The 26,839-nt window shown below is 37.1% G+C and overlaps 1 protein-coding gene across 1 annotated transcript; it reads left to right on the top strand.

Annotated features, from left to right (window-relative positions):
• The first annotated feature begins 2,873 nt into the window (after positions 1–2,873).
• On the top strand, positions 2,874–20,830 carry TNFAIP6 (TNF alpha induced protein 6). The gene is made up of 6 exons (XM_069577593.1): positions 2,874–3,076; positions 7,531–7,668; positions 9,086–9,247; positions 13,456–13,684; positions 16,031–16,071; positions 20,127–20,830. The coding sequence occupies exons 1-6, from the start codon at positions 2,983–2,985 to the stop codon at positions 20,303–20,305; spliced, it is 843 nt and encodes a 280-aa protein (XP_069433694.1). The 5' UTR covers positions 2,874–2,982; the 3' UTR covers positions 20,306–20,830.
• The last annotated feature ends 6,009 nt before the right edge of the window (positions 20,831–26,839 follow it).

Below are 26,839 nucleotides of genomic sequence, written 5' to 3'. Positions count from 1 at the left end.
ACAATGTCTAGCTATTTTGTATTCTGTTTAGATTATTATAATTATTCACGTGATTTCTTAGAACGTGTTTCTTTTTCCTCTCTTCTTCTCTCTACTGCTTGATCCGCATCCACCTGACACTTCTCCATAGCTTTTCCCTGTTAGCTGAGGTTGAACATATCGAAAAGGTTTTAAATGTCTCCTCTCTTCCTCTGACATTTGACATTCTGTCTCTCTTTAGAGTCTCTCTTTTTAAAGTTTGTGGAATAATGACATCACCATACCACTGTGCCACTTCAGGCAATCTTAAAGCTTGCTCAATGCACTCTTAGCCCAAATCAAGTATGACAATCTCCCCACCTTGTCTTTAGGTGTCTAGAAGGGATTGGGCTCATGAGCACTGAAACACTGGGAAAGTGGTTGAAAGGGGACCTGCCTCTGCCAGAAAAAAAAAGGTCCTGCCTGGCTTTTAGTCAGTGACTGGCAAGTGCAATCAAGAGATGGAAGGTGTAGGGAAGTAAGGTGACATTTATCTCTAAAGGCTGAACACTGGACTAGCAAAGTCTTCTAGCCTTTGAAAGGAACTTTCATCAATGTATCTTCTCTCAACTCCTCAAATACATCATGGGTAGGAAATGGCAACCAACTCCAGTGTTTTTGCCTGGAGAATCCCAGGGACCAGGGAGCCTGGTGGGCACAGGGTCGGACACGACTGACGCGACTTAGCAGCAGCAGTGTGTACTGGGAGGGAGGGGGGTGGGCAGGGAAGGTTTGTTTTCTTGGGCAACTTTCAAGCTAAGTTCACAAACAAAACTCCTTCTCTCCTCTATCTTTCTCCCTCTGGTTCCTCCCTGAATTCCCACCCACACCCATAGCATCTTTTCCACACAAAACCCTCATTCTCCTTTTTCCTTCCGCAATAGAACTGAACACCCCCTCAAAACCAGAACTCACAAGATTAGGCAGTGTTTCCTCTTTGCTTAATGTAGGATTTCCCAACACTGTGCAGAGATGGGGGGAAGTGCCCGTAGGAAATGGGAGGAGGAGAAAGAAACCCTCCCCCCTTGATTGGGTTAATCCATTAAAGTAATCATTAAATGTTTATGCTAAAATAAGGTGAACATGTACACCTTGTCATACTTGGAGATTTGTTAAAATGAATAGATAAATAAGATGAATAAAGAAGGGTATCTCTTGTTCATTATTTGGCCTAGTTAAAGGTTAATTTCAACCCTTTCCTGGTAATAATTTTTTATAAATAAGGACAAGAAGGGACTGAGTACCTTTGAGAGATGCAGAAAACACATGGGCAGAGAATGTGACCAGGCAAAGAATGGGAGAAGCTGTGACGGTTCAGCTGTTGCCTTGCCCAAGTAAAGTTATATTTACTTCCTAAACTATGGCTTAAAATAGTCATATAATTCCATTTTCCAGAGAAATATCATGGTCTGTTCCTCCCAACTACCTCTTCATCCTATTCGCGCTGACCATACCTGTCTTCATAGCCACACCCACCTGGTCTAGACTAGATTCTTCTTGGCACCAAACTGAAACCCTCGAAATGCTGTGGGATGAGCTGGTGTATAATCATCTCATCTCTCATTTGCTCTGGGTCCAAAATAGAGATTTTTGAATCCTGACAGCTTTATCCAACCTCCGTGAGTGTCTAGTAAATTCTGTAACCTCAGCCTACCTCCTACAACTGCTCTTTCCAGGGCAGATGAGATCAGGGCAAGCCTTTGATGTACAATGCAAAGATGCCTAAGAGATTCAAGTTAACTTTAGATCAGAGCAAGTCCAGAAAGCTGACCATCTTAAAGATTAAATATCAAAGGAGGAACTAAGAAAGCATGAGAGAAATGAATATAATAGGAACAAAAGGAAGCAGTTTCGTAGCAGGAGTAGAGAGGATAAGTAGCAAAGAATGACCAATGAGAAAGAGATGTCAAAGCTGCCCCTCCCCGAATGGCTGTCAATCAACAGGAAAAGCTAGGGAGCATCAGAGCATTGGAGTATTGCTGAACAGGTTACCCAAAGACCTTGCACAACAGGAGAGGAAAGTTTGGGTATATTAAGGCATGGTGACTTCACTATGATAACTGTACCTATTATTCTGATAATCTTCAAAGTTAGAGTAGGGAAGCTAGCACCGTGTTTTAATTAACTTTATGACAACCTACCAACCCTCCTTCCTCCCAAAATAACAAGGATTTGTGACCTGGAAAATGTTGTGTTCTAATAAGAAAGCCCCAAACTGCTGGAATGTCCTAAGCATCTGAAACTGAACTACTTTTCTGAAAAATGATGTATTTACCTACCTTGGACCACAGTAATCTAAGGACTGCAACAAACCCCACCCTAAGACAGAAGCAGACAGAAAATAAAGTAAAAAAATCCTACAACACTGGAGACAGTTCAGAATTGGCCAGCTATGCACACTTTTGGTTTCAAACCTTCTATTCAAGCTTGACAATGTTTAGGGGAAACTGAGGTGTTAATAATACTACCAGGGTCAAGTTCAAGATTAATGTTTAACCCCAAACCCCATACCACATTTGACTTATTGCAAATGAGATACTCATTATTGCAAATGGGTTTCTCTTAAAATTCTTACTGAAGTGTCTTTCTTTTGTTTTTTGAAACCACTGCTGATCTGCACCAAGTTATAAAGAACTTCCTAACAGAGGAGTGTCCGTGACAGACAGAATAAATTATCCCCTTTCCAAGTAAGCGAATTTTAAAATGTAGATGATGGTTCCATATCCTTAGTTTGAGTTGCCAATGCAAATGAGTCAGAGGATTTGCCTCAGACAGTGAGTTAATTGTGTAACTCTACAGCAGAAAATGCCATTGGAGGGCGCGTGCTGACCTCACAGCTGAAAAAAAAAAAAAAAAACATTTAAAAGATGTGGAAACCAGATGTTTCAGACACATTTCAGCCTCTGCTCTGAGAATTTATCCCGAGCAGCCTCTGACAGGACATTCTTTCTCTACGACTGAGATATGATCATCTTAATTTACTTATTTGTCTTGCTATGGGAAGAGGCTCACGGATGGGGATTCAAGAATGGAATTTTTCATAACTCCATATGGCTTGGTAAGAAACTTCTCTCATGAGCTTCTTGCTGGGGAAGTCACTTCTTTGAATTCATACAGAAGTGAATCAAAGCTGTAAATTTTTCTCTTCTGTTTAAGGCTGATGTTTTCTAAGAAAATTATTTGGGAAAAACAGTTGATGGAGTGTATATATCATTTTTTTTAAGTGTTCCTGCCTTCTAAAATTTTAGAATAGCTTTTTATAAAGTGAACTGTTGAGTAGAAAATAGAAGTTAATATTTATAGTCCATATGAATATGTCCTTTAAAATTTTCAAAGCAGGTGTGGTAGTATAATGGGAAAAGTGTCTTTAACAAAATAAAGTTACTAATACATTATTTTGTTCTTATTTCAATGCATTTGCAGTCAGATTTCATAACAGGTAACCATAAGAGAATTATAACAGGTAAATTAGAATATAAAATAATTTTACAATCACTGCTCTGTGTACTCTGACCTGTAGTATAACTCACGTTTTTCTTTCAAATAGTTTTACAAAGCCATCTTGTAATATAGAAAAAATGAAGAAAGCTTGTATTTCTGAATGTGTTCCTATCACTTGATTTCTTTTGTTTGAGCTTGCCATTTAAATACTTTACTACCTCTTCTGTTAGACAGGGAAAGTTTCTTTTGTTGTTTTGTTTTGTTAAATGTAAGGAAATGACACAGGCCTAACTGAGAATATAAACAATAGACTAAAAAAAAACTAAATAGTGAAAACCCCAAATGCTCCATAGAGTTCTCTAAATAATGTTTTCATTCTCATGATACAGATTATTATTGCTTTATGTTCACTGTTGTATCTGATGGTGAAAATTTTTTGAATTGCTCAAGAAGAAAATTGACAGATCCTTATATAAAACAAAGAAATAAAGAGAAAGTAAAATTAACCTAGGTCTTGATTTTAGGCTTGCTAAGCGGCACAGAGTTGTAGTATATCTTCCCTTTCAGCTTATTTCTTTCTGGTATAACTACAGCCATGCGGATTTCATTAAAAAGCTCGATTTGCAATGCACAGCCTTACCGCCTCTTTTTTCAGCTTGAGCCAGTGAACTACTTTCACGCTGAACAGTGCAATCCGTTTGGCCAAGATGGGGTCTGGAATTTACTAGAGGAATGAGCAAGTCTTTCTGTTTATTTTCATTGCACACCATTGAACTTGGGAAACATACACCTATTTGTCAGAAATGAAAAAGAGGATCATAAAGCTAGTAAGAGTTGAACCCAAATGGATCAACTGAAATTCTGTCAAATTCTCTAATGATGAAGCAAAACGTAGTTTGGGGTTTTTTTTTTAAAGTGATGTTGTATATCACCAAAATAGAAACCTGGACAATAGAAGTGCTGTCCCGGAGGTAGAGGGACGCAAACCCAAATATTTGTTAATAGTATGCTGCACATCTGGGGCCTGGAGTGATTGCATATTGCTTCAAAGTGGGACAAATTATTGACCAGTCAGCCTGGCATAAACTGTTTATAGTTGGTTAGATCAATGTAGTATTAGAAAACTGTTTAGAGGGAGAAGAGAGTTGAATTATAAGGCAGGAATCTGCTAGCAACTATCAAGAACAAGGCACTTAAAATTCTTGGTCTCAGTTCCATGCTGGTAAAATGAGAAGTCTGAAGTAAGGGACCCTAAGGTTTATTTTTAACTCTTGTATACTCTTAATTTCTTAGATAGTAAGTTTTAAGACACATAAGGACAAGTGACTTCAACTAGTTTAAATGGAAAATCAAAAAATGTACAAATAAGCAATTCCTTTTAACGATTGTTTCGAATCTGAAAAAGGAGAAGGGAAAAGTAACATTATCATGAGCTCCTATTAGAATCCAGAAGCAATGCTTATAGGTTTCATAGTTTGTATATTCCAAAAAATAACGAATCTGAAAAAGGAGAAGGGAAAAGTAACATTATCATGAGCTCCTATTAGAATCCAGAAGCAATGCTTATAGGTTTCATAGTTTGTATATTCCAAAAAATAACTGTCATTATTCCCATTTGATAGATGAAGAAACTGAGATTTGGGCAGTAATTTATACAAGGTCACACAACTGGTCTATCACAGAACCAGAAGCAGAAATCAGAGCCAACCTGCTACTGTTACCACTTACTATTAATAAAAGGAAAAGGAAATTATTGGTTAAGCAGATTTTCAATTTTAATGAATGACAGCTAGAAAAATTAATAAATTATTACTTCTTCTGAAAAGTGAAACTCTTTAGATTAAGACTCATTAATCAAAGGACCATTTTAGTACTATAAATTCTGAATTAAGAAATACTTTAAAATAAATCTGTGCTTAAAATATTCAAGTACATATGCCAAGAGTTCTCAACTTGTTCATAAGGCAAGATAATGGGAAGTTTAGATCTCTTTCAGGAGCAATGTGGTATATTAATATCATTTAATCAATTAAAAATTATAGTATAGACATTGCTGCTATTTAAGTTACTATCTTATTACTAGACAAGTTTCAAGAGGTACCAAAGTTTTAAGAAAAACTACTGGGAATAAAACTAAAAATTATTTTTTAATCTTTCTGTTTCTTTTTTCCCCCTCCAAACCTCTGTTAAAAGAAAAACTGAGACATACTTAAAATTTTGAGTTTATCTGAGCAACAATCCATTTGAATTCGGCAGCATCCAATTTAACAGAAGGAGCTCCAAGGAGTGGTACAAAATGCAAAACTCTCATAGGCAGAAAGGTGCAGGTATAAGGAAGTTTTACTAGCAAAATAGTAGGGTTTTGATGGCTAAGTTACATTCCTTTAGGAGATAGTAGTGGTCTATCAGACAGATGATCTAACTAGTGATGATCAGGAGTCTTCTGACTGACTGGTTTAAGATTCCATTTCTGGGTAAGCTGAAACTATACTTCAGTCTTCATTTGGTGATGTGGGACTTAGCTTGCTGTCTTGTTTCTAATACATCAGATTTTTATTTGGGGAGTAAAATATAAAGGAAATTTTAGTTTGAGAAATCTGGGCAGACAAAATAATCAAATTTTTTTCAAATAAACACCTTTTGGAAAACAAATACAATTCTAACACTTTTTAAAAGTAACAATCATCTCCATCACATATATCATTAAGTACTATGTGTCCCTCTTCTCTACTAAAAGCCTCAGTATCCCTGTACTTCAAAATAGATGTACTTGCCTTGCCCATTAGTGCCCAAGTTGCTTAAGAACAGGGCTTGATTCCCCAGAACCTAGCGAAGTACCTCATGGTAAACTCTCAAAACAGCTACATTGGAAACTGGTAAAAGCTGAGTTAATGAAGCTTTACTGATGAAGGATACTTGGAAAGTAGGTAACTCAAAAGAGCGAATGACTTTGATGTTCCTTGTGTTTTCTGACCTCTAAGTATCAGACTGACTAACCCACTGTGTATGCATGATAGGCTTTTACCGTATAAGGTATAAGAGCAGGATCTCTTGAGTCTAGAAAAGCAGGGAAAATGCCAAGCAGCATCTCCTATTGAATTGACATTGTCAACTTCAGCTTTGGGTGGAGAGTAAAGAACAGTATTTCTAATACTGCTGGATTCATATCTTGCTGCAAGGCTGGAAATATAAATTCTTGTTGGAAATGGTCTTAATGGTGGCTGATTACACAGGTCAGGGTACAAAGACTTAACAAAAATCTTGATAGTCTACACAGAACTATTAGAGCTATGTTATGATTATTGTCCTGGGAATCTTTTCACATTGTTTCTATGGCAAAATGCACTCCAAACTCAAAACAATCCATTTAAACAGTGATCTACTAGGACACAGCTCACATATGACTTAATACCATCTAAACTATGCTGGAACAAATGTGAACTAAAAAAAGACAAACCAGGTAAAGAACCTAGGAACTGGTAGTTGGGTGTGTCCCACTTTTTCTCAGCTGTAGTTATATCTATTTTTCTTTTCTTTAATGCACTATTTGGTGCCTTTGGATTCTTTCCAACTGTTCCTCAGTTTTCAATTTGTTTACTAAATTCTCAACTACATTGCATTACTCATTTCCCTCAAATGGATATTTTGGCTTATTTTTCTCCTTCATTATGAGCCAATTTTCATTGGCTTTTCTTTTCAATTTTCATTCCTTTTCTTTTCCTAGTGTTTACCTTCCCAAGTTTTTAAAACCAAGCCAAAAAAACAAGTTAAAACTTTATCACCTTTGGATAGGGCAGAAATACAATGCTGTATTAAAACTTTATTTCAGGCTCTCAGTTCAAAAACATAACTTAGTCTTAAGTTTCTCTCTGTGTCCCCCCAAAATTCCCCTCATTCAAAATGTTTCCCAAAGCTTTCTAACAATGAAAACTCAGCCACTCAAGGCAGCCGACCCAGGGAACCCTTTGGCAGGAACAATAGCTGATGTAATCTTCCAGATGAGGCCACAAAATTTCCCTTGTTCGACAAGAATGGATAACAGTGCATTTATGACATTTTGTGAATTCACAGAACAAGCAGCAGGCGTGTACCACAGAGAAGCGCGGTCCGGCAAATACAAGCTCACCTATGCAGAAGCGAAGGCGGTGTGTGAATATGAAGGTGGCAGTCTTGCCACCTACAAGCAGTTAGAGGCAGCCAGAAAAATTGGTAACTGCTTTGAATATAATATTTCTTCTTTTTCACCTTTGGAAAAAAAATTTTTCCACCTTTCCTGCAACCTCTTATTAAGACTTATTTCTCCACCTCTGCTTCTCCCATTTTCTCTGCCTAGAGCTCGATGGTGGACACTTTCTAAAATAAGCAACTGAGTTGGGGTCACTTCCCATTCCGAGCAAATAAATTAAAGTCAAAAAAAAATGAAGATATCATCTTGATATCATTTAATTTACTCATTAATTCTAAGCCATTGCTATTCATTTTTAATATTATACCATTTTATCTTTTCTTGATCTCTGTGGGTTTCCTCAGCTGTTAAATGATATTACTATGTTAAATCTTACAAAGAAATTCACTTGGTAGAAGAAATAGTGAATTTAGTGATTTTTTTTTCAAGTTTTTCCTTTTCGTTTTTAACATTAAGTGGGAGAATGTTTTGTACTTTAGGATTGAAAGCCATGAGGAAAAGAGTTGTAAAGCACCAGATGAAAGATATTGGGAAGATGATGTCAGGACACCTGGTGAAAACCCAGTGATTAACAAATACTGTTTGCTTCTTTATGATAAAAGCTGGGGGTTGGGAGAGAGCGAGGGGGCTGCTACTGTCTCTCCTGGACTTTCAGGAGAATCCAAAAGGCCACCTCCATTCAGAATTATCTTCTCCATTAAAGAAATCTCTTTGCTTATAGGAACATACCTGGCAAAGCTCATGCAAATATTTTATATTACCCAAGACAAAAATGAAGGTGTTTTTACAAATGGCCCAGAGTCTTCCCCAGATGACTGCTCAGTCTATACCCACAGGGCTGTGTGTGACACAGCAACTGGAACGATGCAGGCTAAAGCAGAGCCATTCCCAGCCACCAGGGACTCGCAGTCAGATCGTTCTTGGATGGCATTGGCAAATGTTAAAAGAGCCGCCAAAGCTGAGCAAGGAAAACAGGGCTAAGGCTTTGTTTGAAATGTTGAGTACTTTTATCTTTATTCAAATTTTTAAAAATATTAGCAATATCTTAATTGATCCTGAAAGAGACACTATCATTTGAATAGATTTTTTTCAGTATTGGTGATAATTTTAGTTATCTCATGGCACTAGTAGGGTCATTTGTGAAAAGAAGCCAGCTCTGAAATTGGATTCTTTTCATATCCATGGTATTATTGTTTCTTAGTCCATCTTTTTTTTTTTTTTTGCCAAGATGTCATTTTCTAGTAAAAGTGAGATGTTATAAGAACTTTTATATGTGTTCAAACTTTATTTTTTAAGAAAACCGTTTTCCCCCTTATATATGAACTGGATTTCTGCAGTTAAGACCCTGTCCCTGTTGGGAGGGGCCATCTTGATTGAGATGACCTTTGCTTAGCTGAGGGAACATACAAGTTAAGCCATTATCCTTCCATTCTCTTGCAGGATTTCATGTCTGTGCTGCTGGGTGGATGGCCAAGGGCAGAGTTGGATACCCTATTGTGAAGCCAGGGCCCAACTGTGGATTTGGAAAAACTGGTATTATCGATTATGGAATCCGTCTCAATAGGAGTGAAAGATGGGATGCATATTGCTACAACCCACATGGTTTGTGGAAAACAGTAATTTTATACTATACAAAAACAGTTACATGTTATGAAAAAGAAATGTCTTCTTTTTCCAGAGACAAATCAATTTAATAATGACAATTTTTTAAAAATTTTAAATATACATTTGGCTGCATCAAGTCTTAGTTGCAGCGTGTGGGCTCAGCTGCCCCATGGCATGTGGGATCTTGGTTCACCAGCCAGGGATCAAACCTGCGGGCCCTGCACTGCAAGCCAGATTCTTAAGTACTGGATCACCAGGGAAGTCCCCTGTAATAATTATTAATAACAACTACCATTCATAGAATGATTATGTTGTGCCAAATGCTGACTTACATACCTTCAGCCACACTGTCACTTAATGTTCACAACTCTGCAAGGAGTTATTGTTATACTCATTTTAGACTTCAGGAAACTGAAAGTTCAAGAACTTAAGTACTTTCCCCAGATCAGACAGCTGATAATTAGCAGGCAAGTGAGATCTCAAATTTAGTTTTCTGTGCCAGGGAACTTCCTGAGCACAAAAGAAAAAAAAAAAAAAGCAGATTATAAACTTATCACAGTGAATTAGCTAAAACTATGAAGTAGTATAATACTACAAAATGTTAACTGTTCAAAGTTATCCTTTTAATAGATTGAGAAAAAGGAGACAGAATAAACAAATTGTTTTTCCTAATTTCTTTTTGTGTACAAATTCTTAAACTTCCAAACTAAGCAACTCCCACTCTGTTTTTTTTAATGAATATATACTGGATATTCTAGTTATTGTTATATAGTATATGTTTTATTCATATTCTTTTTCCATGGTTGATTGTAGTCAGGAAAAATTTAAAGAGAAAATTAACTCATCATAATTACTATGAAGAGTAATTCTTGCTCCATGTTCTTAGACAAAAACAGACTGGGGATTTATTTCCCCCAGGATAATATTACAAACTGTTACAACATGTCACAAACTATTTCCTACATTTATGATCATAAATATCCTCAGGTGGCGTCCCATTTGGATCTACTTTATGAGAAAGTCTGTAACACAGTAGGAGAGTTACAGTGAAGTTCTAGCATAGTATTATAGAATATGTTACCGTTTAATAATATTAGTCATTGGAGAACAGTTTCTCATGTTTGTAGCTAACCTGTATTTCAAAATAATATACTCTGGTAGAAAAGAATTTTGTCTAGAGCTATCACCTACTCCTGCTTGAGACAAAATATAAATAAATATTTACAGCGCATTCATATAGACTCTTGCAACCCACTTTGACATTACGTTAAGCCTATACTACACTATGTTTATGGAGAAGGAAATGGCAACCCACTCCAGTATTCTTGCCTGGGAAATTCCACGGACAGAGGGCTCTGGCTTGCTACAGTCCATGGGGTCGCAAAGAGTCAGATACAACTGAGCGCGCAAGCACGCGTACAACATTTAGTCCCATATTTAGTCGTTGTTAATAATTTGTATTCCTCCTTTTCCTCTCTCTCCCCTCCTCTCTTCCTTTTTTTTTTTTTTTTTTTTGGTTGTGCTGCACTGCTTGCAGGATCTCAGTTCCCCAACCAGGGATTGAACCCAGGCCAAGGCAGTGAAAGCCCAGAATCCAAACCACTAGGCCACCAGGGAACTCCCCCTTTTCCTTAAATATATTATACAGGCACTTCTCTTTTTACTCTATCTTGGAGATACTGATTAATTAGTAATCATCATTTTCCTGATATTGTTATGATTTTTTTTTTCATTCCAATCATTTTTCAGTGAACTATGCTTCTCCCATTGCTAATTCAGGCGGCCCCCAGTCCCCTTCAGGTTAACCACATCCTAAATAAGCAGCGTGTCACTGAATCTAAAAGTAAGCTGAGAATTGAGTAAGAACAAGTCTCCTAGGATCCTGTACATTTCATTGCTCTTTTATAAGAATGCCAAATTAACTTACAAATTTTTGTAAGTTGTATTTATTTCTCATAGAGGCTGAATACGTTTCACTCTGGGAAAATGTGTATGAAGGAATCTTACTCAATTCTCAGCTTACTTTTAGATTCAGTGACACGCTGATTATTTAGGATGTGGTTAACCTGAAGGGGACTGGGGGCCGCCTGAACTAGCAATGGGAGAAGCGCAGTTCACTGAAAAATGATTAGGATGAAAAAAATCATAACAGTATCAGGAAAATAAATTAATGATTATAAATTAATCAGTATCACCAAGTTACAGCTGCTTGAAGCAAGGAAGAACAGGATCATTTAGAAGTGTTCAGAAGTAACCTTGCTCATTCAAGTTCTGACCATGTGGCATGATGCTGACTCCCTCCTGCATAAACACTTCTTAACCAATTAGCAGTCAGTGCTCAAATTTATAAAGTCAGATTTAAGAAGTCTGCTTCATAAATCTGTCATTTTCTAAATAAGCCAGAGATGAGGCAACAGCTATATATAACATGAAATATAGAGCTGGTAGATATAGCTAAATATACAACCAAAGTAGTTCAATATTTGGATTTTTCCCTAATCTAGTGATATATACATCAAAGATATAGGAGGCTGGGAATTTCCTCGTGACCCAGTGGTTAGGACTTCGTACTTTCACTGCCAAGGGTGTGGTTTCAATCCCTGGATGGGGAAGTAAGACAGTGCAAACCACAAGACATGGGGCTATATATATATATATATAAAATTTATATATAGATATTGTATATATGTAAATGTAGGATGCTGTGGGACAGGGAAAATCACTCCCAAAGTAGGCACTTGTTAGTCGCTCAGTCATGTCTGACTCTTTGAGACCTCATGGACTGTGTAGCCACCAGGCTCCTCTGTCCGTGGAATTCTCCAGGCAAGAATACTGGAGTGGGTAGCCATTCCCTTCTCCAGGGGAATCTTACCAACCCGGGGATCCAACCCAGGTGTCCTGCATTACAGGCAGATTCTTTACCATCTGAGCCCCCAGGGAAGCCCCTTATGTGCCCATAAACACTCTATATTTTATAATATTTAATAACACAATATGAACAGCTTACCCTTTGCATAACACCATTAAGCTATCCTCTATATTTATCCTCAGAGTAGTGCTGTGAGGGAGGTAACAGAGGAGGATGACTACATTTATTTCATCAATGAAGACACTGAGGTACAGACTGGTCACCGAGCTCAGACTAGGTTGCTGACCTTCCCTGTCACTCCCTAGCCTTTCTAAGAGCCTATTCTGCCCTGGAGACACAAGCTCCTTAACCTCTATGGTGTTAAGGATTCTAGCACAATTTTTTATCATAGTTATTTTAAAGAAGAATATTCTTGTAAAAAGCCTCTAATTGATACAATAAAAATATCTTTGAATACTACCAAAGTCACCACCTCCACACCACCAGTCAGATTATATTTGAATTTTCAGTTTCTATCTTTTTTTTTAAGATGCTAGACATTTAGTTGATATGGAATTAAAATGAACTGGGACCCTGCTATAGCTTTCCTTCTAGGTCATACTGCAAAGTTACTGTTCTGGTAGAGATTGTTCGCTTTTATAAGAGGTTATGGGACATGACAGAAATCTGTGAAATGGTAAATGACTTGAAAAAAGCAACATAGATATCTCCATCAAATAGAATTAAGTTGCTAATTTAAACCAGTAAAAGGAGTATAGAATGATTATAAATTCTTCCTTTTAACTGGATTAGAATGACCTGCAAGTTCCCTAGTGGTCTTTATAAGGATTTTCCAAACAGAATTTATTGGATGCATTGTTCTAAGTGTTCAAGTCCCTGAAGACACAGTGGTGACACCACAGGACAAAATCCCTGTCATGGCTGGTGATGTAGATGATGTTGGTGAAGTAGGTATATGTTGGTAATACAGGTAGGTATATGTATCAAGATTCGTCAAAACACATTTAAGTGTGCACTAAAGATGTGTGCTCTATGCTTAAAATGTGAACAGAGCAAGAAATGTAAACAGGAGCACAATTATTTCTTTTTGCTACTTTACTTAAAAAAAAATCACAAGTGGTCTACGTTTATTTTCGAGAATTTAGCAACTATTAACAAAAAAATACAGTTATTCTTCAGCTAAATTACACACAATATACTATGGAGGCTATACATTTATTCATGTCTTTATTTTTATTTCATAAAAAGTACTAAATAGATGGACACTAAGAAATGAATATCTTTTTAAAGTAGGAATCATCTTTTTAAATGCTTATTTTTTCTTTTCTCATTTCAGCAAAGGAGTGTGGTGGTGTGTTTACAGATCCAAAGAGAATTTTTAAATCTCCAGGCTTCCCAGATGAGTATGATGATAACCAAATCTGCTACTGGCACATTAGACTCAAGTATGGTCAGCGCATTCACCTGAGTTTTTTGGACTTTGACCTTGAAGATGACCCAGCTTGCTTGGCTGACTATGTTGAAGTATACGACAGTTACGATGATGTCCATGGCTTTGTGGGAAGGTATGTGTTGCTTCTCCATACAGGAAGCTAATGAACATCTGATATTTTGCATGATGCTTCTTTAATTTCTCCCCAACTGTCCCTACAATATTGATTTTCCAGTTTATCTATTCCCCCGCAACATCCTTTCCTTTCCTAACCAAGATTTTTCTTTCCGCTGTTAGTCCTAACAAGCCATAGTTAGCTGCTACCTCTACTTATGATAAATATAGTGATAGCTACTTTTTGATTTGTTAAATTGTAACAGTTAAATATTCTATTTATGCAGACCTCAAGATTTGACTAACAGGAGGAAGAAGATATGTAGGATGGGAAATTTGTTGGGGTTTTTAAGTGTTCTGATTTCTGTCAGCCTAAATTCAGTAATTGTTGTCTTTCTTCTGTGTACAAAGCATTGTACTAAGCATTATGGATATAAAGTAAACAAGTACACTAGAGCCCCTTCTCTCATACAGTTCAGCTAATTATACAATGGATATCTTCTTAAAAATAGCTTTCTTTGCCATGAAAAAACAAATGTTCCTTCCCTCAGTATTTCTCTCCTGGTTTTTCAACATGCTGGGATACAATATTTTTGGTGCGTGTTCTCACCCAGTATCTTTAATATAGTTTACATTTTACAATACAAATTTTGCAACATTGTATGAAACATTATAAATTAAAGAGAGCACAGTTAGGTGTTCTATATATTCAGGTCCCCACTTAATGTGTATTTTAAAATATCTCTCATCAATGGACTATTGGTTATCAATTCTATTATCCATGATAGTAATTTAATGAAAGAAAATAGTAGTGGGGATAATTTAAAATAATGGACAATATATCTTTCTTGACTTTGAAATCTGTAACTTAAATAGACAAAGGTATTTCTTGTATAAGTAAATAGCAGTTTTTGGATGGAGTTTTTTTGCTGTTGTTGTTTTGTTCTTTAGCTGAGACTACTACTATGGAAAGAAATACAAATAGTTTTAAAAAATAGTTTGAAGAAGACTAGAAGTAGGATCTGAGGAATTAAGAACAAAGTCTGTTTTGAAAGAATGGATCTCCTACCTTGGGACTTAAGATAACATTTTTATTCTAAATCTAGTTTCAGAAATCAATTACAGTTCTAGATAAAATGACTTTTTAATTTACAGGCTAATTTGTTATTTATTGGATTATACTGTGTGATTTACCTTTATGATAGACTTTCTCCTTCTCTGGAATAAACTACTTTTTCTTTAGAAACTAACAAAAACCCTTACTTTTTATATAATTGTGTGCAAGGGAATTCCTTTCAAGCCATGATTCAGATAAAAATCACATCATCTTATAAGGTCCAAAGTAATTTTTTCCTTTTTAAATCAGTCATACTCCCCATTCTTTAACTGTGAAGAAAACTTCATGAGATTAATCAGAAACAGATTTTTTAAATTTCCCAAATAGATTCAAATTGTCTACCACACATAAAGCTTTGTAGACACACAGAGTAGAAATGCCACAAATTCTTTCCTAAGAGTCTCAATACTGCAAGAAGTCTATTTCAAACAATATTTTAGCCTCTCTTCTCTCTTACAAGGGCTTTCCAGGTGGCTCTAGTGGTAAAGAACCCACCTGCCAGTGCAGGAGATGTAATAGACTCGGGTTCAATCCCCGGGTCGGGAAAAATTCTTTGGAGGAATGCGTGGCAACCCACTTCAGTATTCTTGCCTGGAGAATCCCAGGGACAGAGGAGCCTGGTGGGCTACGGTCCATAGGGTCACACAGAGTCAGACATACTGAAGCAACTTAGCACTCACGCAGGCTCTCTTATAAATCCTAGTAAAAATAAATAAACAATGCTGCTGCTGCTGCTAAGTCACCTCAGTCGTGTCCGACTCTGTTGACCCCATAGACGGCAGCCCACCAGACTCCCCCGCCCCTGGGATTCTCCAGGCAAGAACACTGGAGTGGGTTGCCATTTCCTTCTCCAGTGCAGGAAAGTGAAAAGGGAAAGCGAAGTCGCTCAGTCCTGTCTGACTCTTAGCGACCCCATGGACGGCAGCCCACCAGGATCCTCCGTCCATGGGATTTTCCAGGCAAGAGTACTGGAGTGGGGTGCCAATGTTGTAAATAATAGAAAAGTGAGCCATTGCTTAGAGGAACTGGAGTAGGCAACGGCATCCCACTCCAGTACTCTTGCCTGGAAAATTTCCATGGACAGAGGAGCCTGGTGGGTTATAGTCCATGGGGTTGCAGAGAGGCAGGACTGAGCACACATGCACCTCTTAGGGGAAATGTAAAGTACATCAATTATCAGCTAGTCACTTGCAAGAGCTATATTATAATCATTCATGCGGCCTCTCCTTTTTAAAAATTCTCTTTCAGATACTGCGGAGATGACCTTCCAGAAGACATCATTAGTACAGGTAATGGCTCTAAATTGAGGAACAAAACTATGATTTGCTTTCTCAGTGTCACTGAAAGTGAAGGATCCAACAGTTATTACTATATAACTTTTTCAAGTTGACAACTGAAGACAGACATGGCTTGCTAGCTTGTAAAAGGCAAAGAACTATTTATACTTAAAAAGTGTGTAGTCTCTGGTTACTTGCAGGAAATGCAATCTGAATAGTCTGCAAATCCATAAATACTGCTGTATCTTCTAATTCCCATAAAATGTGGTAACAAAAGGCGCAAATGTTTCATCGATAAAGGATTGAAGTAATTTGTTAAGTTGTTAAAAATATCTTTCATCACTGAAAAAAATTTTAAGTTGTATTTATTGCATTTTCACAATAGTACAGTAATCCCAAGGAAGTCTTATGAAAATCACAGATCTGTTAGGTGTTTTTAATAGATATTACATGATAAAAGGGCTCTAAGGTCAGGTAAATTGGGGAAACATTGGGTTAAACAGGTTTCTTTGTTAGAAGACATTAGAGAACTTTTACTATGCTAAGTACACATCAGTTCAATTCAGTTCAGTCGCTCAGTTGTGTCCGACTCTGCGACCCCATGAATTGCAGCACGCCAGGCCTCCCTGTCCATCACCAACTCCCGGAGTTCACTCAGACTCACATCCATCGATTCAGTGATGCCTTCTAGCCATCTCATCCTCTGTCGTCCCCTTCTCCTCCTGCCCCCAATCCCTCCCAGCGTCAGAGTCTTTTCCAATGAGTCAACTCTTCGCATGAGGTGGCCAAAGTACTGGAGTTTCAGCTTTAGCATCATTTCTTCCAAATCCCAGAGCTGATCTCCTTCAGAATGGACTGGTAGGATTTTCTTGCAGTCCAAGGGACTCTCAAGATTCTTCTCCAACACCATAATTCAAAAGCATAAATTCTTCAGCACTCAGCTTTCTTCACAGTCCAACTCTCACAACCATACATGACCACTGGAAAAACCATAGCCTTGACTAGATGGACCTTTGTTGGCAAAGTAACATCTCTGCTTTTCAATATACTATCTAGGTTGGTCATAACTTTCCTTCCAAGGAGTAAGTGTCTTTTAATTTCATGGCTGCAATCACCATCTGCAGTGATTTTGGAGCCCAAAAAAATAAAGTCTGACACTATTTCCACTGTTTCCCCATCTATTTCCCATGAAGTGATGGGACCAGATGCCATGATCTTCGTTTTCTGAATGTTGAGCTTTAAGTCAACTTTTTCACTCTGCACTTTCACTTTCATCAAGAGACTTTTTAGTTCCTCTTCACTTTTTGCCATAGTTAATCTTAAAAGACTAACTATAGTGAGCAATGTTTTCCAGATCTTTTTCCTCTTGCTAATTATTTTATGAGACTGTTCCTTGAAATGTGCACCAAGAAATGTTCCAGGAGCAGCATACATTTATCACAATGAGCAATACCACTGCTATTGCCTCAAACTGATACTTTCTGGCTAAGAACTTTTACTTTCTTTGATGTCTTCATTTTTCTCTTTATTTTCATAACTTGCACCAGTAATTCGCATTCTGGCTCGTTTTCTTCTGCAACATTAAAAAAAAATTATCACAATACTTCTGCAACTAAAAACACCAAAGCTACATTGAATTGCAATTTCCAAACAGTCCTTAAACTGAGATACTACAAACTGAATTAGTCCCACACCCTAGCTTTGCAGTGCATGCAATTTTCATTGATGAATCATTACAAGAGATGGAAATTCTTGTTCAGTATTGGAATGATTAAAGCTTAAAGTTTATTAATTCATTACTATGTCACAATCTCCTTAGGAAGAGTAATCTTTTAAACTTTTTATTTATCTCTTATTCTTTACTTGAGAACATATTTCATGTTAACAGAAAACTGAAAGAAGACACTTTATGAGATGTAGGAGGGTAGTTAGGAGGGGGGTGAGAATTCTATTTTAAAAAAAGTGAAACAGAGGGAGAATCCAAAGGAAGCCTGAAACTTGACATTTTTCTTATTTTGTCTAAAGCAGACTCCAAATGTAATACCAAATCAGTGTTTTTCTGGCACAACTGCAAGAAACTAAAAAAAGAAAAACCCACACAATTTATTATTCAAAAAGAAACGAATCAACAGAAAGAACATAGTTAAATAAAATGGCAAAGATTTAGCAAAACAGCAAGAAGAATGCACACTGATACAGAGTAATAGAAAAAGAATATATAAAATAAGTTTAAGGTACTAACTTCTCAGTCAAGATACTGCTGTTAACATTTTGATCTAGTTTTCTTCTTAAATATATGCTTACTCACCCCAGCATATTTATATTAAAAAACAAAAACAAAAAATAAACTAAAAACTACCCATAGCTATACCACTTTAATAAAAGGTATATAGGGAAAGAAAGTGCCCACTCTTCTCACCTCTCCCTACCCAAGAAAGGCATTGGACAACTATGTGGTGTCCACCTTTCCAGATGTCTTCCCTGTAACAAACAAACATTACATACATGGAGACCATGGAGCTACTTCAAAGTCACAGTATAATTGGGAAGCCCTGTGTATTTAGATCACTCTAATTCTTTTTAATGACTCTTAATAGGTGCCATAATTTGTCATACACCAATATTTAACATCCTGAAGGCAGTTGTTGCTGATTTTTTTGTCTTTTGCTATTCAACATTTCACTAGACATTTTAAAATATATATTAATTTATTTGTCTGTGCTGGGTCTTAGTTGCGGCATGTAGGATCTAGTTCCCTGACAAGGGATTGAACCCTGGCTCCCTGCATTGGGAGTGCAGAGTCTTAGGCACTGAATCACCAGCGAAGTCCCCTAGATATTTTCTACTTCTACTTGTTAGTGCTATTTTTTTTTTCAGAGTTAATTCCTAAAAGTGAAATGTTGGGGTCACAAGTAATGTACCCTTAGGGGTGTGTGTGTGTGTGTCTGTTCAGTTGAGTCTGACTCTTAGCAACCCCCTAGACTGTAGCCCTCCAGGCTGCTCTGTTCATGGACTCTTCCAGGCAAGAATCCTGGAGTGGGTTGCCATTTCCTTCTTCAGGGAATCTTCCTGACCCAGGGATCAAACCCACAGCTCTTGTGTCTCCTGCATTGGTAGGCGGGTTCTTTACTACTGTGCCACGTGGAAGCCATAGATGTGGATAGATGCCAGCAAATCGGCACTAGGCCCTACTGTGCCAATTTTTATTTTAACCATTGAGTAGTCTACAAGAAATTTTTCTTTTTTCATTTAAGCAGCTCTCCCAAGTTTGAGAAGAGTGCAGTAGATCAGAGCATGAACTCTAGGTTCAAATCTGGTTCTGCCATTTAAAACCCTGTGGCCTTGGGCAAGCTACCCAGGCTCTCTGTGCCTCAGTTTCATTTATAAAATGACTATTTTAATAGTATGCACTTCATCATGTTACTGTGGAAGATAAGATGAAAGATACTTAAAGCTGTGCTTGACAAAAGCAAACATCAGCATTCAGTGTGTATGGGGATTTTGCAAAGAAATCTGGATTTATGATTTGGATTAAGAAGGCTTTTCCCACATGAAAAAGAAAAATATCCCTACCTATTTCATATAATGAAGTTTTTCTTTTTTATTTTTGGTACATGTTGGTCTTTAATGCAGGTAACATGTAGTTAAGTGCTTTGTTTAAAAGAGAGATCTAGCTTTGTGGCTTTTTTCCTTTTTTTCGTTTTCTTAACAAATGTAAGGTTTGTTGCCATCATTTAGTAAATAACCCATCTGTATCTCACTGGTTTGAACTGCCTGCTATTATCCTGTAATTCTATGGATATTCCTTCTACAAAGAAAACCTTTTAAAACAGAATAGACAAAATTTCCTGTAGGACAGATTAGAGAGCCACAGGAAAAATCTGGAAGTCCTTGCTTCACCTGGCAATGATACTACAGACTCAACAACTTGAAAATATAGTTCTGAATTCTAGGAGTCTTATTCAAGAATTTTTATGTTCTCTATATGAGAATGATGAGTCACTGAAGTGTCAGCCAACTTGAAGGAGAGTAACATCTTGGTTCTTCTGCATCTTCCTCCTCCCCAGGAAATGTCATGACGTTGAAGTTCCTAAGTGATGCTTCAGTGACTGCAGGAGGTTTCCAAATCAAATACGTCGCAGTGGATCCTCTATCCAAATCCACTCAAGGAAAGAATGCAAGTACTACAAGTACTACTTCTGCTGGAAATAAAAACTTTTTAGCTGGAAGATTTAGCCATCTATAAAAGCAAAAAAAAAAAAAAAAAGAGACATTCAGTATTTATGTTTCTATCTTTTGGAACACTTTTGATCTCACTTTTATATTATTATTATTAACATTTATTTATTATTTTTCTAAATGTGAAAGCAATACCTGATAATTTGAGGAAAACTGGAAAATACAGAAAACTCTGAATGAGAAAATAAAATCTCCCATAATCTCCTTGCATAAAAATAGCAAGCATTAAATTTATACATACTTTTTTAGTCATTTTTCAATTTGTGGTATATGTATATATGCATCTATATGTATTCATACTTCAAATTATTGAATCCTACTCTATATACGGGTTGACATCTTGAATTTTTTTAACCTTGAACTTTATGGTATGCACATTTTCCCCTATCACTGAGTATTCTGCAAAAACATGATTTTGAATAACTGTAAAATGTCCATGGTATGATTGTCCTATACTTTCTGTAAACCTGTCTCTATTGTGGGAATTATTGGTTGTTTTTATAAATATTGTTTCAATAAACATCCTTGAACATATATGTATTTGGACATCCCTCTAATTATTCAAGATAGGGTCCTAGAGGTGGAATTACTGAGTCAGAGATTAATTAAAATAAAAAAATTTTGAGGTAGATCAGCTGGACTTTATGACACTGAATGGGATGGGTGGTAGGCTGGATGGCAGGTGGGCCATACTCACTCAGCAGACGAAGGTATCTTCTAGGGAAGCTAGGAAATGGATGGACTAGGAAAATAGTAGGTTTTAAGGGCACACTAAGGGCACATTTCATCTCACATGCTAGCAAAGTAATGCTCAAACTCCTCCAAGCCAAGCTTCAATAGTACGTGAACCGTGAACTTCCAGATGTTCAAGCTGGATTTAGAAAAGGCAAAGGAACCAGAGATCAAATTGCCAACATCTACTGGATCATCAAAAAAGCATGAGAATTTCAGAAAAACATACACTTCTGCTTTATTGACTATGCCAAAGCCTTTGACTGTGTGGATCACAATAAACTGGAAAATTCTGAAAGAGATGGGAATACCAGACCACCTGACCTGCCTCTTGAGAAACCTATATAAAGGTCAGGAAGCAACAGTTAGAGCTGGACATGGAACAACAGACTGATTCCAAATAGGAAAAGGAGTACATCAAGGCTATATATCGTCACGCTGCTTATTTAACGTATATGCAGAGTACATCATGAGAAACGCTGGGCTGGAGGAAGCACAAGCTGGAATCAATATTGCCGGGAGAAATATTAATAATCTCAGATATGCAGATGACACCACCCTTATGGCAGAAATTCAAGAAGAAATAAAGAGCCTCTTGATGAAAGTGAAAAAGTTAACTTAAAACTCAATATTCAGAAAACTAAGATCATGGCATCCGGTCCCATTACTTCCTGGCAAATAGATGGGGAAATAATGGAAACAGCAACAGACTTTATTTTGAGGGACTCCAAAATCACTGCAGATGGTGACTGCAGCCATGAAATTAAAAGATGCTTGTTCCTTGGAAGAAAAGCTATGACCAACCCAGATAGCACATTACTTTGCAAACAAAGGTCTGTCTAGTCAAAGCTATGGCTTTTCCAGTAGTCCTGTTTGGATGTGAGAGTTGGACAATAGAGCTGAGTGCTGAAGAATTGATGCTTTTGAACTGTGGTGTTGGAGAAGACTCTTAAGAGTCCCTTGGACTGCAAAGAGATCCAACCAGTCCATCCTAAAGGAAATCAGTCCTGAATATTAATTGGAAGGACTGATGCTGAAGCTGAAGCTCCAATACTTTGGTTACCTGACATGAAGAACTGACTCATTTGAAAAGACCCTAATGGTGGAAAAGACTGAAGGCGGGAGGAGAAGGGGACAACAGAGGATGAGATGGTTGGATGGTATCACCAACTCACTGGACACAGGTTTGAGCAAACTCCAGGAGTTGGTGATGGACAGGGAAGCCTGGCATGCTACAATTCCATGGGGTCACAAAGAGTTGGACACGACTGAGTGACTGAACTGAACTGAACTGAAGGGCACATATGAACTTTGTGATATTGACCTTTCTTTTTTTAACTAAAAAAATTGTTTTCAAATTTTTGGCCACCCCACATGGCATAAGATTTTTTAGTTCCCAGACCAGCAATAGAATCTGTGCCCCCTGCAGTGGAAGTCTTAACCACTGACCGCCAGGGAATTCCCTGCAGTATGGACCTTAATTGGAGATGGGTCAGCAAGGCTATTTTCCTCTGACCATGTTCAGCTATATAAAGACAAGGACAGATTAGTGAGAGAGTAGGAATCACCAGAGTTGAGCTTTTGCCGAGTGTGATAAGACAGGGGTAAGGGAATAGAGGATGTAGGTCAGGAGGTGTTGCAATGATAACTTGGGAAATTTAGATTCATAAAGAGTGAAGAGAAGACAGGAAATAAGGAATAGTAGAAAAGCAGTAGACGGAAGTAAAGGTCTCAAGGGAGCTTAAAGGGCTGTCGAATCAGTATGAGAGAGGACACACTGGAGAGATAGTAGGTTGTGATCTGAGAATGAGACATTAAATTTATGATAGGCAGAGCAGCGCTCCCCCTAAGATGTCTGCAACTTAATCCCCCAAACCTATGAATATGTTCCCTTACTTGGCAAAAGGGACTTTGCACAAGTGATTAAGTCAAGGATCTTAAAATGGGATATTATCCTGGATTGTCCAAGCGGGCCCAATGTGATCACAACTGTCCTTAAAAGTAGATGAAAGAAGCTTAAGAAAAGAGAGTCAGAGAAAATACGTGACAAGAGAAGCAAGGCCAGAAAGATGCAACATTGATGGCCTTGAAGATGGAGGAAAGGGGCCACGAGCCAAGGAATGTGGGCAACTTTTGGAAGCTGGAAAAGGCAAAGAAAGAAATTCTCCCCTAGAGCTTCTGGACAGAATGCATCTCTGCTGACTCAGATTTAGCCCAATGAGTCCCCACTGGATTTCTGAACTATGAACTATAAATAATACATTCATATTGTTTGAAGCCACTGGGTATGCTATAATTTGAGGGGAGCAGTGATAGAAAGGAGAAGGCAATGGCAACCCACTCCAGTGTTCTTGCCTGGAGGGTCCCAGGGACGGGGGAGCCTGGTGGGCTGCCGTCTATGGGATCGCACAGAGTCGGACATAACTGAAGTGACTTAGCAGCAGCAGCAGCGGTAATAGAAAGCTAATACACCTTTTAATCAATTTCATGCAGGCTTAGACACAAGAATAAAAGTCTAATTCTAGATAACAAAGCATACACAAGAAGTTATAAACAGAAGAGTGTTGTTTCTCTAAACTCAGCAAAATTAATTCAGGTAAATATTATTTAAGGCTAGTATACCATTTCTTTGTTCATATGTTCTCCTGCCTACATCTAATACTTTTCCACTTCCTTACTCATGATTTTTTTTTCATCCTTTTTAAAAAAAATTTTCCCTCACATCCATAGGCTTTTTGGTCTTTTTCCCCCACAGTTTTCAGAAATTTAAGGATAATTGACTAACAATATTATATTATTTCAGGAGTACAACATAGTGATTTGATACTTTTATACATTACAAAATGATCACCATTTTAAGTCTAATTATCATCTGTCACCATACAAAGTTGTTGTTCAGTCGCTCGGTCATGTCCGACTCTTTGCGACCCCATGGACTGCAGTATGCCAGGCTTCCCTGTCCTTCACCATCTCCGAGGGCCTGTCAAACTCATGTCCATTGAGCCAGTAATGCCATCCAACCATCTCATCCTCTGTCGTCCCCGCCTTCTCCTGCCTCCACTCTTTCCAAGCATCAGGGTCTTTTCTAATGAGTCAGCTCTTTGCATTAGATGGCCAAAGTATTGGAGCTTCAGCTTCAGCATCAGTTCTTCCAATGAATATTCAGTGTTGATTTCCTTTAGGACTGACTGGTTTGATCCCCTTGCAGTCCAAGGGACTCTTGAGAGTGTTCTCCAACATCACAGCTCAAAAGCATCAATTCTTTGGCACTCAGCCTTCTTTATGGCCCAACTCTCACATCCATACATGACTACTGAAAAAACTGTAGCTTTGACTGTATGGATCTTTATTGGCAAAGGAATACTATTGATTATATTTGTACCATGAATAGGAATTTAAATAATAAATTGAAGAATGTATAAATGTTTGAAAATTATAATGCTGTCTAGGATATAAGGAATTATTATTGATGATAATGGTGGTAAATATAAATCCTCTAAAATTTTCCAGAAAATAATATTAAAATGAGTGAAATATTTAGAATGATATTCTAAATATTCTTTTTAATAGATGGCATTATCACACTGACCTAGATTCCCCTATATCCAGATGGTATTGTGAGAAGATTATACACCATCAGAGACAGGTTATAATGACTTCTACAGATTTGGCTGAATCATTTACAAACCTTTCTACTGAGATTTAGGATACATTATGATCATATTCTAAGATCTATAGAAATATTTGGAAAGGAAGAGTTATATATAGATAACTTTTAGCAAAAATTTTAGTACAAAAAATGAGTAAAAGAAAAACTGACATAGAGCATTTTTAAAACATGATTTTCTTAATTCAGTATAGCATCTTTTGTATTTCTAATCTAATATTTTTTACATTCTAGAAATTTCACTTTATTTGAATGTTTTCAACTTTCTGTTCAGATGTGTTTGTAGATTGTTTCTCTATTTTTTTTCTTTGTCATGTTTATGTGTGGGTTTAGGAGGTTCTTTTTTAAGCTTTAGTTACTTTCAATTGAATGTGATCTTGATAGCAATATTATTCTCTGAAAATAAAACAAATTTACTAATATTTATATATATATACATACTCAGTATTTTATTTAACATAGCATTCAAATTCATATTTTTTTGAAGAAAATTTTTTGCAAAGGAAGTTTTTTAGGAATATGTTTTATAACTCATTCCTCTCAAAAAATATTTTCTTCCAGGCTCTGTTTATTTTGAAGGGAAGTTGTTTTCATGTCTTGTATTGTTTTTAAATTTCTAAAATATATATCTACAGCTGTTTAATTTCCTTCTGAACAAATGCCCAGCAAAGAAAACCACAAGAAGAAATCACATCCCACAAAACCTCAATGTATAAAAGTAGATTCCCTAAAAACACAAACTCTTGGGCCTCTGCTGGGAAAGCCACATCCTTAAGAGTATTTTTAAAATATTCTTTAAAAAAAATAAAAATTTGACTGTCAAACAACTATAGACAGGACTATTACTTGCCTAAGCATTAATAACTTTACAGTTGTTCTCTTGATGTCAAAAGAAAAGTTACGTGGTATTAGATTTAACTGAATTGAGACACTCATTTAAAATAAAATTACATGTAGAATACAGTACAAAAAATAATTTTCTCATTGCTTTTTGAAATATTATCCTTGCTACAGTGAATGAGAATCACAAAACAATTTTTATAGTCTTCTTTTTACTTCTCTTTGATAAAACACCAAGTATTTTAGTAATTAACATTTTTCAAATTCAAACAAGAACACTGAAAATAACAGGTATTGGGACTTCTCCGGCCGTCCAGTGGCTGGAACGCCATGCTCCCAGTGCAGGGGGCCTGGGTTCTACTCCCAGTTAGGCAACTAGATCCCACATGCTGCAACTAAGACTTAGTGCAGCCAAATAAAATAAGTGACAGTGTATTGATGACGCCAGTGGTGATAGCCTTGCATCTCACTCAAGAAAAGCCAATGGTTCCCATGACTTAGAAGACCCATCTAAGTCATGATCTGGCCCCCTCCCTCTAACCTCTTTCATCTCATCTCCTTTTTCTTCCCTCACCCTTCATCCGCAATTATTTCATCCCAGCTACACTGATATCCTTAGTGGGCGCTTTATTCTAAACATATTCTCCCTAAAATTTCATACTCTCTTCCCTACTCTATTCTTATCCTTAGAAGTTATTGCTACTTACATATTTAATTATTTACCTTGGTTTGATCTCCTACTGGAATGTAAGCTCCATGACAACAGTGACTTTTGCTAGGATTTTATTTGCTTGTTTAACTATTCTATCTATAGGCCCTGCAAAAGAGCCATCACATAGAAGATCCTCAATTAAATGAAAGAATGTATTAGTGTTAGCCTTTTATCTAGAATGAAATACAGTATATGAAATATAACTTGCTTAAAACTCATAAGGGCTTCCCTGGTGGCTCAGCAGTAAAGAATGCCAATCCAGGAAACATGGGTTCCATCTCTGGGTTGGGAAGATTCTTAGGAGAAGGAAGTGGAAGCCCACTCAGACTTTTGAGAGTCCCTTGGACTGCAAGGAGATCAAACCAGTCAATCCTAAAAGAAATCAACCCTGAATATTCATTGGAACGACTGATGCTGATGCTGAAGCTCTGATACTTTGGCCACCTAATGCAAATTGCTAACTCATTGGAAAAGACCCTGATGCTAGGAAAGATTGAAGACAAAGGAAGTGGGCAACAGAGGATGAGACAGTTACATAGTATCACTGACTCAATGGACATGAATTGGAGCAAACTCTGGGAGAGAGTGGA

Source organism: Ovis canadensis, chromosome 2 (genome assembly GCF_042477335.2).
Source record: "Ovis canadensis isolate MfBH-ARS-UI-01 breed Bighorn chromosome 2, ARS-UI_OviCan_v2, whole genome shotgun sequence".
Taxonomy (NCBI): domain Eukaryota; kingdom Metazoa; phylum Chordata; class Mammalia; order Artiodactyla; family Bovidae; genus Ovis; species Ovis canadensis.
Note: the sequence above shows the minus strand (reverse complement) of the source record. Positions and strands in the feature narration are given on the sequence as shown.

Bases quoted from the DNA above. Each gene is read 5' to 3' on its own strand.
- TNFAIP6 (XM_069577593.1), top strand. From the start codon at position 2,983: ATGATCATCTTAATTTACTTATTTGTCTTGCTATGGGAAGAGGCTCAC. The intron at 7,669-9,085 runs GTAACTGCTTTG...ATTCTCTTGCAG, and splicing joins AGAGGCAGCCAGAAAAATTG to GATTTCATGTCTGTGCTGCT. The intron at 9,248-13,455 runs GTTTGTGGAAAA...TTCTCATTTCAG, and splicing joins ATATTGCTACAACCCACATG to CAAAGGAGTGTGGTGGTGTG.